Source organism: Lissotriton vulgaris, chromosome 4_1 (assembly GCF_964263255.1).
Source record: "Lissotriton vulgaris chromosome 4_1, aLisVul1.2, whole genome shotgun sequence".
In the NCBI taxonomy this organism is placed as follows: Eukaryota; Metazoa; Chordata; class Amphibia; order Caudata; family Salamandridae; genus Lissotriton; species Lissotriton vulgaris.
The window spans coordinates 570,294,598-570,310,754 of NC_141691.1; the positions used below are offsets into that span (position 1 = coordinate 570,294,598).

Below are 16,157 nucleotides of genomic sequence, written 5' to 3' on the forward strand. Positions count from 1 at the left end.
GTCGGGGCATACAATTTCTTCAGGGCCACCCTCGGTCTCCCTGCATTCCATATGAGGGTTCGTGCTAAGGCCTCCAGGTCTTTGAAGATCCGAGCTGGGACATATACCGGCAGGTTCGAATAGTAGTACAGAAGTCTGGGCAAGACTATCATTTTGGACAGGGTGATCCTGGCCGGGACGTTAAGCGGGAGCGTGCCCCAGAATCGGATCTGTGCCCGCAATTAGTTTATGGCTCGAACCAGGTTGCCATCCAGTATATCCGCCGCGTTCCTGTAAATGTGTATGCCCAGGTACTTAAAGGTGTCGGCATACCACGTCAGTGTCGTGTTTCCTAGCTGTACTACGCACTCTTGCATATCTGGGTGAAAGGGGAAAACTCCAGATTTACCCTAGTTGACCCTTAGACCCGAATGCGTCGTGAATTCGCAGAGGGCGCTGGTGAGTTCCGGGGGTATCCGCGTCAGGTCCCTGACGTAGAGGAGTAGATCGTCGGCGTACAGGGAAACCGCGTGTACCCCGTCTATCAATGGGATGCCCCACTGGGCGCCCTGCATCCTCCGTATCTCCGCCAGTGGTTCCATGGCCAATGAGAAGAGTAGGGGCGATAACGGGCAGCCTTGTCGCGTGCCCCGCCTCACCTGTATAGCATCCGATATCAGGCTCCCTATCCGGACCCGGACGGTAGGCGTCTGGTATAGGAGTCCCACCATTTCCAGATAGTTGTCTCCCAGACCAAACTTTTGCATAACCGTTCTAAGATACGGCCACTCTACCAAATCAAATGCCTTTTCCAGGTCTAATACTATGCAACCCGATCGTGGCCAAGGGTCTCTCGCGTACTCCTGCACCCTGAATAACCGGCGGATGTTGAGCGATGTGCTGCGTGTGGGTACGAACCCGTTCTGGTCAGGGTGGACCAGGATGGGTGTATATTGGGCCAGTCTCCTCGCTAGAGTGGAGGCTAGTATTTTATAGTCTGTGTTTAGGAGGGCGAGTGGCCTGTATGAGCCCATAAGCGTCCCCTCCTTACCCGGTTTCAAGAGGGAGATCAGTGTGGCTTCGCTCAGAGAAGGGGGCAGGGAGGAATCTTCTAGAGCCGTCTCATATAGTTTAACGAGTTCAGGAATCAGGAGGTCCTGGTAGGCTTTATAAAACTCCGCTGGGAGTCCGTCGGGGCCAGGGGATTTTCCGTTGGAAAGCGCCGCTATGGTCTCCCGGAGCTCCTCAGGGGCAACGGGTGCCGCGAGGATAGTTCGTTGGGCGTCGGTGAGTGTCGGCAACGTTATCCGACGGAGATATTCCTCCGTGTCCGGGGCGGGTGTGGGTAGGCAAGAGCGATACAGCGCTCTGTAATGTGTATTGAATGCTCCATGAATCTCTGACTGTGTGTGTAGGGGCATCCCAGTCGCATCTAGCACTTTTGTGACTGGTTTCGTTCGGTCTTCCCTGGCGATGAGCCACGACAGCAACTTACCGGGCTTATCCCCCCTATCGTGTGTGCGCGCCGCATGAGCCGCAAAATTCAGACATCGGAGCCTCTCCAATAGCCGTTCGTGGGTCGCTTGCGCAAGTCGAAGTCCAGCGATGTTCCCTCCCGTCGAGTCCCGCTCATGTCGACTCAGTTCCTCCTCCACCCTCTGTAGGTCCTTCTCCACCTGACGTTTGAGATACCCCTGTGTACCTAAACACTGCCCCCTAATGACCACCTTAAACGCCTCCCATTCCATTTGCAGAGAGGTGGCTGAGCCTGCGTTGTCCTCAAAGTAATGCACTATATGTGCAAACAGTGAATCCCGGAAGGGCGCGCCTAGTAGGAGGTCCGGTTGCAGTTTCCAAGTGGGGACAGGGGGGCGAGCACTAGCCCATGTGACAGTTAACATATGTGGGTTGTGGTCCGAGTGTGTCCTACCCATGTAATGCGCGTCCGTCACTAGCGGGAGTAGATCATCTGTGAGCATGAATCTGTCCAATCGGGTGTGTAGGGTGTGGGCTCCCGAATAGTACGAGTATATCCTGGCCGTAGGGTTCCGGTGGCGCCACACATCATGCAAGTTCCAGTGTGAGGCCCAGGCTATAAGAGCTTTCATGGCGCCTACTACTGGCGCATTGGGTAGTGGTGGGAATGAGCGGTCCAGTGTGGTATCCAGTACACTATTGTAATCCCCTCCCAGCATCCAGGGGATCCCATGCCAATGTGCTAGTGTCGTGGACACCGTCTCGAGGAAGCCCTGTTGGTCCGTGTTAGGGGCATAGAGCGACGCCACCACCAGCGGTCGCCCGTCTAGGCGTCCCTTCACTGCCACAAACCTCCCCTCTTTGTCTATGTGTGAGTCCTCTACCTCAAACGGGAGCCCTGGTCTTATCCATATCAGTGCCCCCCTGGCGTAAGAGGAGAACCCAGTTGCATAGATCTGTCCGCGCCATCGCCTGCGCAGGGTGTGTACCTCAGGGGCTGTTAGGTGTGTCTCCTGGAGGAGTGCTATCTGCACCTTGTGTCTCTTTAAGTAGGAATAAATCATGTATCTGCGTGCGGGTGTGTGTATTCCGCGTACATTCCAGGTACACAATACGACTTCAGCCATCAGCATATAACAAGTCAGTCACACCCATTCTCCCCCCCACACCAAGCGCCTCTTCAAGGGGCCCTCCATCACCCAGTGTCAGAGCATCCCCAATTTTATCCGAGCAGCACCCAGGAAAGTCTAGTGAGCACCCCTGTAGGTCATGCATGCAGCGTTTCACAGTAGGGAAAAGGGGGGTAAACATTAACTGGGGAGAATACCATCGGGTCGGTTGCCAAACGTGCAGCCGTCCAAACATTCTGCAAAAAGTACGAACAGTCCATTCTGGGGGGTTGCTGCCCATCGCGCAGTCCAAGTGCCCAGTGAGTGTTTGTTGAGCGTGAAGGCGTGAGTGCCCTCCCAGGGGGGTGTGTAGTGTAGGCCTGATTGGCCATCAGGCCGGCCCACCGCCTGGTTAGTAACATGTCCAGAAAGTCATGGGGTTTCTGCCCCGGTCGAGCCTGGAGCTGATAACCATCGCCCACCCATAGGGACCCCGCAATGTAGTGGCCCATGTGGCGTGGGTGCCACCGGGCAGCTGCTCCGCAATAGGCTACTGCAAGTATGACATTGTCTCGACTTACTGCGTGTTCAGTGTCCGTCTCCACCGGGCCTCGCTGTGTCTTTGCTTCTATCGCTGGTGGCCCCGTGGTGTGGTACTCCTCCATTAGCCATACAGGTCCGACGTCTGTGGGGTGATGTCTGGCAGCCCATTCGAGAGCTGCGAGTCCGGGAGACCATAGATCGCTTCGTCGTCGCTTGGCGATGCTCTGGGGCTGTGGGCGGGCGGAGAGCGTTGTGAAGGTGAGCCGCTGAGCTCCGAGACCATCCGCAGAGCTTCCTGCTGTTCCCTGCGCACTTCCTCCTCTGGTGGGCTCACGCTGTGTTGGGTGCTGCTGGCCGCTGGAGAGGGTGACCTGGCTCCGCGTCTCCTTTTAGACCTCCTGCGTCTCCTCGGCCTGTCCGGGCGTCCTGATCTTTCAGTGTTTTTATCCGTCCCATTGTCCAGCCAGGCTTCCACGTCTTCCGAGGAGTCAAAGAAGTGCGTTTTTTCGTTCGCTACCACCCTGAGTTTTGCTGGGAAGAGGAGGGAAGTCCCAGCTGGCGTAGCCTCCGCTTCACCATTAGGAATGATTGTCGCTGGCGCTGCACCTGGATCGTGTAGTCTGGGAAGAACATTATGTTCGCGTTTTCGACCTGTATGGTGCCCAGTTTTCGAGTCTCTCGCAGGACAGCATCTCGGTCCCTGTAGTTCAGGATACGGAGTAGGAATGGGCGCGGGTTGGAGCCGGTGTGGAGTGGCCTCGTCGGGACTCTGTGTGCCCGTTCCACCACGAAGTATGGCGAGAGGGTGCCTTCCGGCAACAGGGTGCGTAGCCATTCTTCTACGTGGGTGGTCGGATCCTTGCCTTCCCATTTTTCGGGCAAACCCACTATGCGGACGTTGTTGCGTCTCGCCCGCCCTTCTGCATCCTCTGCCCTGTCCTCCAGGAACTCCACCCTGTTGAGGAGATCTTTAATCTGCTTGTCTGACTGGGCGACTCGAGGTTCCATGCCCGTCACTGCGGTTTCCAGGGTTTTGGTGCGCTCAGCCAGTTTCTTGTGATCTTCCTTCAGGTGCGTGAGGTCTATGGCGACTCCGTCTATTTTCGCCTCCAGGGACGTCCGGGTAGACTGGATGGAGTTTTCCAGGCGTTCCATTGCTGCCAGCACCGAGTCCAGTTTGGTCGCCACCGGATCCGCGTCCGTTTGCTTCTGCGTCTTATCCATTTTGCCCTTTTGGGACGTGCTCCCCGTTCCTGTGCGTTTTCCGGCACCCCCAGACATGGGCGGGCGCTGGCCCTCGGAGGACCCTGGTGAGGTGGCGGTTTGTGGTCGCGTTGCTTGTCGGAGCCACTGGCTGGGGCTCCGGCAATATTCCTAGGTCGGGGAGTGCAGGGTATGTCCACCTTGGAGTCTCCCGTGAGGTTGAACTGCGCGGATCGGATTCTGGCCCAGGCAACGTGTGACGCAGTGTCGCCTCTGCAGTGAAGCGTATTTTAGGCTCCACGTCGACTCCCCGTTGTGTCGGGCGTCCCGCTATGCCGTGGCTTTGAGGGCGCCGAAGTCCGGTAGCGTTCAGCTGCAGCGCGTGTGGCGTGCAGTAGGTAGTGTCTCCCTGCGGCACCCACCACACCTAATTGTCCCTATGGATCCGTGCACGTGGCCTGCAGCGGGGTCCCCTGGCTGTCGTTGGCAATGGCGGGTGGGGTAGACAGTCGGGTCCCAGGCCTCTCAGGCGGTCTATGGCTTCCGCTGGCCCTGCCCCACCAGTGCCTCGTGCTGCGTGCTGCAGATGCGGCCTACGGTGCCCCCCCTGGGTATTCCACTGCTGCCTGGTCGCCGGGCCCGGCTTGTGGCGCCGCACGGGGTTGGGTCCGTGGGCTCCGTGCCGCCGTGAGTGGCAGGTCTGCGCTCAGGCGGGCGCTGTGTCTGTTGCGCCTCGCGCCGTGGCACTCACCGTGCAGGGCTGTTGCCGGCGGCGCCGGGGGCTCCGGTCTCTGACCTGGGGGGGTGCTCGGGGCCTCTGATTGCTGCACCGGCGGAGCCTGGTGGGTGTTCAGCCCTTCGAGTGTCCGAGTTTCACCCGGGTCCGCTTTCTCCAGCGCCGGTCCGCACCTGTGGCATAGGGCGATGGGGGGATGGGCACCTCCTCGCTCCTCGGTCGATCGCGACGGCCCGGATGGCGGTCTCGGTTCCCTTGCAGCGCGGCACTTCTTCGTCTCCCTGGTGTGGCCAGTCGGGTCGCCTCCGTCTCCTGTGGTCTGTCGGGGGCCAACCTCCGACAATGTATCCCGGCGCCGCCGTCGTTGTTCGCGCCTCCTAAGGGTCCCGTCCGTGCGGCCCTCGTTTCCGGTTGCAGCACCGGGCTTTCCTGCTGGGTCTCGCCGAGTCCGTGGGCTCCTTCTCGGCTGTGTCGGCCTCACTGGTGCCGGTGCGGTCTCGGGGCTCGTCGGACCCTGATTTTCGGTCCGATGCTTCGTTAGCGCCCCTTGGTCACTCGCTGCAAGTCCTGGCCGGCCAGGCGGTGAATTACTCGGATAAATTGACCCATGAGTGTGGGATCACGCTGGAGCTCCGCTAGGGTGCAGCCAGTCTCGCTGCGCGCGTAGCCACGCCCCCCGCGCAGTATCTTAGCTAATACAAGCAAACATACTATAAGAAACAAGGTTAGCTGCATAGTTACTATTCCATAAAATACAAAGGCTGAAAGCAAAATGCTAAAGGGAAAAGGTCTAAATAGAAACACAGTTTACCCTCCCTAGCTAGTATATTATATCTACAGAAGGTCTCTTTGGGTTTAGAAGGGCGGGCCCATACCTCTGCTCTTAGCAGAAAGGAATCACATCATCTCCCGCACCAACTCTCTGCATGCGAATATACAACAAGTGTGTGTGTTCATGCTTTGTGCAGTGCATTATTAATCGCGCCTAAAACCCAGAGTTGGCCACAGCTGCATATGTATTATGTCTAGACCGTCCGCTGATCAAACCGAACAACAAGCGCTGTGTTGAAATAACCTTGAAGGCCTCAGCACTCACTGTTCAGACATAGCTGACCAAGCAAGGCTGATATTATAAGCAAACATATTATTCTAGTGTGAAGCAAAATATTCTACTAGGCAAAAAGCTTTAATAACAAAATGTGTCGTGTGCAGAGGCTGGAGAAAAGGAAAATGGCGTTTAAACTTCTAATAAGCTCATGCTAACATAACATAGTGTGAAGGCAAAACCTATCCACAAGACAGGAGCTGCGGAGAGTCACTCGTGGCGATGGGCGGGTACTTTCTGTTTTCCTCCGGGACGCCAGGCACGGCTGAATCAGCTGGCCCCACACCATCTTCGCCTCAACGATACTCTGTCTGGAAAAGATGTCGCCGCCCGGCGTGCACACCACTATGCGCCGTATTGCATGTGCCGTCCAGTGAGTCTGACTAATCAGTAAATTGCGGGCATTTCTCGGGGAAATCGCTAATGAGGCCGGCTGGTGTCTCGGGCTTCACTCGCAAGTGGCCTTCTTTAAGATACCTTTTTTAAAAAAGGAAATTAAGTACAGACGTTGCCATTCTCTGTTCCTTTGGAGGCAATGTCACTGGTTTCTGAGCTCCCCCATCTACTAGGGGCAATCAGGAGTAACATAAATCCTATTCCGGTGGTTACTCTGTTCAAAAATGTACTCCGACTTTATCTTAATGTGTAGAGCGCAACGTACACTCTAAGGTGTCTCGACGCTTGCCTGACAGAGAGCATAGATGAAGCAGAAAGAGGACTAAAGAATGAAAAGCCAGGTTTAGAAGCTTCCTGAATACCTGTAGAGAGGGGGCTGATCTAATGAGTATCGGCAGGAGATTGTTTGGTTTGCTCCCGCAAGGAAGCTGTTTCCACCCCATTTAAATTTATTGAATCTGATGTTGGTAACTTTGAAAGATATTAATAAATGAAAGGACCACAGCACTCCAAAGTAGTTTTATTCATCAATTGGACTAAGGTAGTCAAGCGTAGGGGTTGTCGAGATGTTCGCCTCCTGACTGTGAGGCGCTGAACGTTGAATCCAAAAGAAAATCTTACACTGTGTCAGATAGATCTCGAAACCTCCAAAGCACGTGAATGCGCCTTGAAATGTGAAAACCAAAAAGTAATCTCCAATGTCTTTCAATTCAGAAATGGTTTATTTTGAACCAGTCTTCATAAATTTTTTAATGAAATGTTGTATAATTTCAAAACAAATCCATGCATTGCTGCAAAGAAGCTATGCGTTTATTCGTCATTCATAAATGCATCCCCTATGCATTTCGAGCGGTGCTCTTCATCAGGGGGAATGTCTAAAAAGAAATGGAGATTACTTTTTGGTTTTCACATTTCAAGGCGCATTCACGCGCTTCGGAGGTTTCGAGATCTATCGTACACAGTGTAAGATTTTCTTTTGGTAACTTTGAAAGATCCCATTGATCTGAGTTTCCTGTTTTGGACATACCAGGAAATAGCTTGTTTCAGAAATTCTGGTTCTGTATTGTGCAAGGCCGAATGTTTTCAGTTTGATACGTTTCCTGACCGTCAGCCAGTGCACTGAATGGTGTTTAGAGAGGCCAAGAAGTAATCTACAGGCAGAGTTCTGCAGTACCTGGAGTTTCTTAACATATTGGGCCTGAAGATTAATGAATAAGCCATTACAGTAATCCAATTTAGAGAGGATTAAAAAGGATATACCTGTTTTTCTGGAATAAATGGGGAAAAAATAATTTTTTTATGATTCTGAGAGTATTATACGAAGATGATCGGACTCTGTTGATTTGCTTACTAAAATTTAGATTGTCATCGAGCATCAACCCAAGGCTTTTGGCTTTTGGAGTTTGGCAGGGACAGCATGACCATTTCTGATGGCTAGCTAGCGGTAGACCAGAATTGGGGATTGTTTCCCAGGAGGATCACTTCTGTTTTATTCAGTTTAAGGCAATGCTTGCTCATCCATGTGCCTATTTCTCTAATACAGTTGAAAAACTGCGCACTGGTGTAGTTGGCATCATTAGCGGCAGAGAAAACAAATCTGCGTATGAGTTGAGAGAGAGAAGCCAAAGGATTGATTCAGAGGGGCGAGTTCTCTTACATATAAGTTCAAAAGAGTGGGCTCCGCCGTGCCGGATTCTCTATTTGCGGTTTCCCAGGGCGGTTACTCACTCCCACTCCATAGCATAGCAGGCCGACAGTCAATGGAGCAGTCTCATACACTCAACGGGACAACTAGAATCGCAGCATAGAAAATGCCGTGACCGAGCGGACACCGTAGAGGAGACCAGGGTAGCGGCAGCATAGGTGCCAACCCGCAGACCCAGTGAGTGACTCCGGCTGCGCCCAAGTAGGTAGTAGAGGTCCCGGTGGCACACTGTTCCCCAGGTGGGGGCTGATGGCATCTCGACTCCAGGGACAGACATTGCCGCTGGTGAGTCGGAGCACATGAGGCAGCACAGAATTAGCAGCAACAGAAGCAGGTGTCTGAGGCGCATGGACTCTGAGTCGAAGGACCGGTGATCAGTCCCCATCCCCAGCAGGACTTCAGGTGACGGGAGCGGCCGGCTGAGTGGAGGCATTTAGGGTGTCCAGGAGCCCTGGGGACATTGACTGCAAGACACCCCCCCACCCCCCAGCAAAGAAACATCGGCCCGCGTTGACGTGAGGCTGGCTCGGGTGTGCAGAGGCCCCGGCGGTGGAGGTTAGGGCCCCCTGAGCGGCAGATGCGACTTGGCCACCTGTGGATGTGGCTGATGGCAATTGGCCCAGCGGGAGAATCCTGAGGAAACTGACTTTCCTTCACAGCAGCCTCATCAAGAAGGTGAGCCCCAAGGCTACTATCCCGGGCTCGGGAGGCTCCTCAGTGGGGTTCTGACGAGGGGCACCGGTGGGCAATTGCTTAGGTGGATCTAGCCGCGGGAGTGGGGCGTGGTGACTCCTGTTTGTTGACACTGAGGAGTGGGGCTCGCTGAGGTCCGCCACGCAGCGATTGGCAATGGGGGACGACACAGCAAAGTATGTCAGTGCAGTATCATTAAATGCCCATCAACGCTTTGTGAGTCCCATGCTCTCCACACCACTGGATTCAAGCAAGCATAGGACTTGGGGGCGCACCGGGCCTCGTCTCCCCCTTGGGACCCTGTGGGCGCGCTCAATGGTGAAAAATGTACCTATCCATTTGGGCTTGAGATGCTTGAGGATGAGGTCTTCAAAAGACAAGTCGGGGGCTGGGCCTTTAGATTTTTCAGGGACACCTAAGATGCGGATATTATTTCGTCGAGCCCTCTTATTCATTCAGCTTATGCTTAGCCATTTCGTGGGAAGATTTGAGCTTGTGCATTTCTTGCTATAGCTGCGCCACATCGTCCACCAGACTGGCCGTCTTGATATCCAGAGACTTGACCTTTTCATTTATTTTGGTATGGTCTGCTCGTATGAGATTAACTTCTATTGATTCTGTGTCCAGCTTAGTGCCCAGCGTCTCCATTTGCTGTCCCAGGGAAGATTTGACCCAGTCTATGGCCGCCATGACATCATGTAGTGTCAACTCCGGCGCTGGGCCCGAGGAATCCCCCCCGCTGCAATGGAGGGCCTCAAGTCGGACGGGGAACCACCGTGCATCATATATCGGTCCAACTTATTGGTCTGTACTTGCTTCCGCCTTTCGCTACCCTGGAGGAGTCTCTCACCATCCGGCTTGGTCGCCATCGTCCGCAACGCGCTCTGCATGCACCGGTGTTAGCCCAAGGTGAGGCAGCAGGAGACGTTAGTCGATTTCCGCCCGGGCCCTTCAGAGTGACCGCGTGGCTTCCGTGGATAGTGTGCGTGAAATTCACCCTCGACCCCCCACCTCTCCTCTGCACGGGGCTTCGTGCCAGCGCCAAAGGTCTCAGCCGGGGGGGGAGGTGGGGGGGGCTCACTCTCCTCGACTCTCTTCCTGATCCACCCCGCACCAACTTGAGAGCAGTTGATGGGGCCCTTCAGAATGTCCAAAAGCTCCCCAGGCGGAACACCGGCTCACAACCAGGCCCTCTCAGCTCCCCAGGCCCCACTGCAGATGTGTGCAACCCCGCAGTCTCCACGTTCTTGGTGTAAATGGAGGGGGGGCGGGAATGAATCCCGATCCCTGACTCACCCCCGGTTCTGTCCTTCCAGCCTACCTATGCCGCCATCACCTTTGTGGCGGTTTCGCGGGCCTCCGAAGCTCGCCCGGCAGCAGCTATATGCCAGCGCGAGGAGGGGGGGTCTGCTTCTCCATAAGTGCCTCTGCCCGTCCCCTCTCACGATGTCCTCTATGGATGGGCGGACCTGACCGGCGTCTTCTGGTCCAGGTCCCCGCTGTTGTTGAACTGCACGGCGGCCGCTCCCTGACTCCAGTCCCCGGTCTCAGTCCCGGAGCAGGCCCAAGTTTGTGCTGTCCGTATTTCCGGCTCCCGACATCCCCGGAGAACTAGAGTCGGCCCCGGGGGCACGTGCACCTTCCGACTTCATTATCCGAGCTCGGAGGGAGGGTACTCATCAGGATATTAGGAGTGGAGGACGATCTCGGCGGAGCCGAGAGCTCACGCAGTCATCTTGTTCAGGCGCGTGCCTTTCCTATGTTAAAAAGAAGGTACAAACAGATCCACACAGTTTCTGTATTTGATGTCTTCCTGAATCATCATCCAGAATCATGCAGACACTATCAGAAACGCTCCATAGGAACTTTAAAAGACAAAGAGAAGATCAAGCTGCAAAGACTTCAGGGAAAGCAGCAGGAGAGAGCTGCTAGATCATCAAGTGGTTATAGGAGCGCCCTCTTGCTTAGGGTTGCCACCTTGCCTGTTTAATACTGGCATGCCTGGTATTTTAATGTTTGCCTGTAAACAAAAAGCACCTGAAGCTGCTATTTTTTCTTCTTATCAGTACATACTTTAGACAGTAGATGTTACAAAACACTTCGAAATGTATTCTACGGTTGCTCTTATGACCCCTGACTGATAATTAAAGTAAACAAAGATAAAAAGCCCAAGCTAAAAATGAATGCAGACATTTCTTGTAAAGTTCTACTTAAGAAACATCGCTGGGCATTTATAGAATCTTACAACATGAACAGACAGGCAATATGTTTATCTAGGAAATGTGGCAGCCCTACACCTGCTCCAATGACTCCAGTAGAGGCAGATCATAGGACAGCAGTCACCAGAAGAGGAGTTGTCGCTCCCCAACAACGTTGAAGAGTTTGATGTCAAAAATAGTCAATTTGCCCCCTTTTTTTGCTATTGACCTGTAGCTTTCAAAACCGGAGTCGACGTCGAGACACTATACCATTTTTAGATCTAATCAATGGTATTCTTCTAAACTGTTATCGATCTTGAAAGCATCTCCATCAACGTCGAGACCTCCACTATCGACGTTGAGACAATCTTCAAGGACACCAAAAGTCCATCAAAACCCAGATCTAGGTCCAAGACAAGATCTCAATCACCATCAATATAAATATCACCAAGGTGGCTTTGAAGTGCATGATAAGCGAGCAGGCTCTCCAGTTTGAGTACTCACAACCTGCTCACCATCTAGGAATAAAACTAAGACGGTACATTGAATCTCACCCAGGTTTTCTCCAGTTCCCCTTTCATCTCCTAGACTACCAATGGCATCTGGTTCACCTCCCACTCTTCCATCAAGGCATCAAGCATTTAACTTTATTGTGTATGTTGGTTGATTGTTTAGCTCGATTGGCTCCCTAGACTGCTCACCATTGCAACTCAGAGAGACAAGTGAGGAATGTGTTGCATTTGGCCCAGTTTAGAGAGCTGTAGTATAACTGTCCTGGAATTCCAGTGACAAATGACCTCTTCCCTCACTGTTGGATACCAGTAGCCCCCTGCCTACCTCATTGCCCCCTGAACTGGGCCTATTGTTTCTGTGTTACTCTGACTCTGCCATTCTGCTCCCATTCCAACAACATCACACAGGCACTTCATTTGTCTCATTGGTTACTCCCCATTCTGGCATTTTCTGTTACAGCCTGTGATCAAAGCAATGTTGTCTGTCTTATCCCTCTGTTTTTCTTCCTTTTAGGCATTCTGCCCAATTTGATTGGTCACAGACACCAGCTCTACCTGTTAAAAGTTTTCTCCCTTGTTGTCTCATTACTGTGAGCAGAAGCAATTCGTATGTTATTTCTACTACACTTTCAGCCACTCACTCCGATGGTGACCGGGCTTACCCTCACGGCTAGAACTAGGTTAAGGCACTTTGGATTTCACTCTTTCCACTCACTGTTTTGTCCATGTAACATGGCAGCTGTTATTTTTTGTCCCATTATTGCCCATGCTACATACTCTTGAGTATTTGCCTTGTCACATATATGTTTCTGCTCATCATGAATGTGGCACAACCGCTGCCTTGTTAGAGGCTGTAACTTTTTCATCTGGTGTCTTATGTGGATACACTAGGCTGATTCTTCATGACTTAGCAGTGTCCTTTCAAACTAAAAATTTCCTCCAGCTGAGCCACCATCCATAATTGGTATCCTCTTCTTCCGGTCACAGTCTGGTGCTCCTCTATGACTTTAGAGTTTCCCTTAGAGCTCTGATTTAGAGATACTAAGCTGTCACCTTGTGGCTGCTGCAGAGCACTTCTGAAAAAGCACAGCTACAGCCTTTATTTTTAAAAACGAGAGCAGAAATATGAATGAATATCAGTCACAGCATAAAGCCTGGGCTGTGTACTAGAGAGTATACTTAGCCATGCGCCGGCATTATGCATCAAAGAGTATTATGTTGTGCTCTCAATGGTCTGTTTTCATGAGAATTGTTTCCTAAAAACGACCAAAAGCTGAGTGTGTTCTGCAACATGTTTTACTGCCCTTAAACTAAGTCAGAACCCCTTATAACACAAACGTTCCTACTGAAAGAGCCTACATTTTGTGTTTGAGGCATATGGGCTGCAGATCACACACTAATGCATAGATCGCCATCTGTTGGTGGGCCCAGATGATTACACTTTGTTGTTGTCCTGGAAGAGTCTTTGTATGGTAGATGACTCCTCCTCTGGAGCATAGTGCGCATGGGCATCGACTCCATCTTCAGAATGTTTTTCGCCATTAGGGAAAATGATGGAGTAGTGTGACAACAGAAAGAGATGTCCATGTATGGTGTATCTAATTAACATAATACTGGAACAGATAGAGGTAGCCAGGGAGGAGGGTGGGCGTGTGTGACTCTGCAGCCCTACATGCTAACAACAGATGCATACTGGTAAGTAGCATTTACCGTTTGAGGCATATAGGCTGCAGATCACACACTAGTGCATTGATTGCATAGAGGTTCTCTCCCTTAGCGGCGAGTACCAGTATCTGTTGCAGTGCTTTGGAATAATGTTTTAAGTACAGCCTGGCCCACAGCAGCTTGTTGTTTTGATTGCACATCTGCACAGTAGTGCTTTGCGAATGTATGCGGTGTAAATTATGTGTTGGTTTTAAGCATGTGTAGCTGTAGATCGCAAGCTGTGCACTCACCTTCCATCTAGTGGTGACCCCAATGATTATAAGTTGTTTTTATTTGAAGTTTTCGGGGGCCTTTGAAGTAATTCGCTACTGCTCTGGATACTGATTTTCTAGAGTGCTGGTGCTGCATTTTGGAACGCTGCACCCATCTGCTGCCCTGTAGGTGCTGGCTTGTATGTTATCACTGCCTTGCCTTTTTAGATGGAACGGTGTTACTCACTGAGCAGACTATCTCATTGTGGTCCTTTGGTAAACCGAGGTTACATGTAGGATATTTATGTTGCAAGAGTTGCAGAATGTAAATGGAGTATCTCCATACAATCCTCTCAAAATTATTCTTATATTGGTCCATGACTCAATAGCTGTCAGTGTGGTCAGTGTCAATTATGTTGTTTGAGGTATCTTCAAAGCCGCATAGTTCTTTGGTTGTCTAATGTCAAACATTTTCATGTTTATGGTAGCATCAGTGACCGCACACTTGTAGCATGCCCAGTCCTAAAGGCAGAAGGAGAAACTAACTGAAGTAGAGCCTTTTTTCTGGTGCATGGTGGATTTCAGGAAAGGTACTGAGAGTCTTCTCTAAACCAAAACTCCTTATTTAAAGAAAAACAGCTTGTAATCATCTGAGCTCAAGACTAAATGGCAAGTGTACACCCAGCATGTGGAGCTACAAAACCATAAACTGTTACATGAAAGTAATGTTTTCCTTTAGAAATCTATAATGTGTTGTGCGTGAATGATGCTCCTCCTCCTTTTAGTCTACTAGTGTGGTAGTGAAGTGCATACAGATGATTTTTGTATATCAAGCTTAATCTGTGCTTTTTCTGAAATAGCTTGTAGCTGACTTCATACGCATCATTAAATTATGATGGAAAATGATGGACACAGACTTTTATTGGTCCTGAAACAATCACACAATCTCCCAGAGAAAATACTATATTAAATCAGAATGTAATGAGTTGGAGCAAATGGTCCACCTACACCTGAGGGTCAGTCACATCACTTGAGCCCACTTAATCTAAAAGGATAAATTCTTCTGTTAAAGGCTACTTCGGTATTATTACTGAATGCTTTAGAATCATAATAACCAACTCTTTGGATTGTCGGCTTCATGTTAATCATAATACATTTTTACATTCTATTCAATCTCATAATTAAAGTGGAGTTTGCAACCAAAGCCTGCATGTAGATTTGCATAAAATTCAGGGAAGTTATGTTTTTTATTCTTGTATTACACATTTTACCTAGATTACCATAATTATGCGATAAAAAGTACATTATCGTGATTAACAATACTTCAACACTTTTTAGGTGTCGTTGTTAAAGCAACGGTTAGGCAGCGGCCAAACAAATACAGATTTACCTGAACAAACTGTTGAGTCGGATTCTCAGGCACAGAACCTAACACAAGAAATCAATTCAGAAAATGCCTTTGTACAAGGAGGTAAGACCTTTTTTAGTCATATAAGTACTGGATGCATGATAAAACTGAGTAGTTGTGGGAAATTTACATATTGTACACACAGGGAGCATAATGATTGTTTTGAGTCTAGATCTTGAATTAATATGCATCAAACATGATTGGGGTTTTTATAGAAGTAACAAGAGATCCCTACTTTCTTAAAAAAAGACATTAAAAAAAACAGTCTTGTTGTGAGGAGAACTTTCAAATACTAGACACTTTAAAATATGCAGCATGAATTATAGTGGAATAAAAATATTTTAATAGATAGACCATAGGTTTGTTTGAAAAATGTCTGCCTAGTTGTTCATCATTCTGGTCAAAGGAAGCAGATAGATTGATTCAAATTCAAATGTGTCCTGACAGTAAGGTTTGTAGGCAACTATAGTTTCCCCTCAAGTAAATGAATATATTCTTGGCTTAGAATGACAAGTTAATTGTTTCCAAGCAAACTATATTACAAACGTTACAGAGATTTGCACAAGAGCTAATCTGGGATATCCAGCTGTGGAATATTTGTAAGAATAATTTGTTTGCTGCATCATGAAATGTCCATGACATTAGAAAACAACTTTAATAAACTGGCAACCTGGTGAGGGATTTAAGGGTATGGAGAGGGATCAGAGGGCAATATAGAAAGTAAGAAAAAGCAAAATGAGAAACCACGTTTGTTTGAATATGAGCGCCTCTGGGAGTTGAGAAATGGTTGGTGGTATGAGTGTTTACAGAGCTGTGATGCATTCTAGCTCTGGGCACCAGGCAGTGATAATGTTTTATATTCATTGATAACTTTTTTTATCTTGTCCATTATTAGTGGTAGGAGTATTGGTAGTATCTATCAGTTAGTTCAGAATGCTGGTTCCAAGTATATTATTGGATTTGGCCAGATGATCTTGGTAGGAGTTGTCTGAAGGCATGCCTTTTGAGTAAGTTTGTAGAGATTTTATTGTTGATCTGATATTTTCTATAGAACATATTTTAGGCCATACGCAAGCATGTGCATTATGAACATTTTGTAATTTGGTTGTAAATTAACATCAATTAGTATTTGCAGTATTAATAGTGGAAAGGTGTTCATACTCTTGGCAAAATAGGTA

The 16,157-nt window shown here is 49.9% G+C and overlaps 1 protein-coding gene across 3 annotated transcripts in view; it reads left to right on the plus strand.

Annotated features, from left to right (window-relative positions):
- GOLGA4 (golgin A4) overlaps nt 1–16,157 on the plus strand; it is an 853,888-nt gene that overhangs the window by 275,204 nt on the left and 562,527 nt on the right. For all 3 annotated transcript variants that reach the window (XM_086964776.1, XM_086964774.1, XM_086964775.1), the window contains one exon: nt 14,910–15,042. In XM_086964776.1, the coding sequence (XP_086820902.1) occupies nt 14,910–15,042 (133 nt within the window). The remainder of the gene's footprint in view (nt 1–14,909; nt 15,043–16,157) is intronic.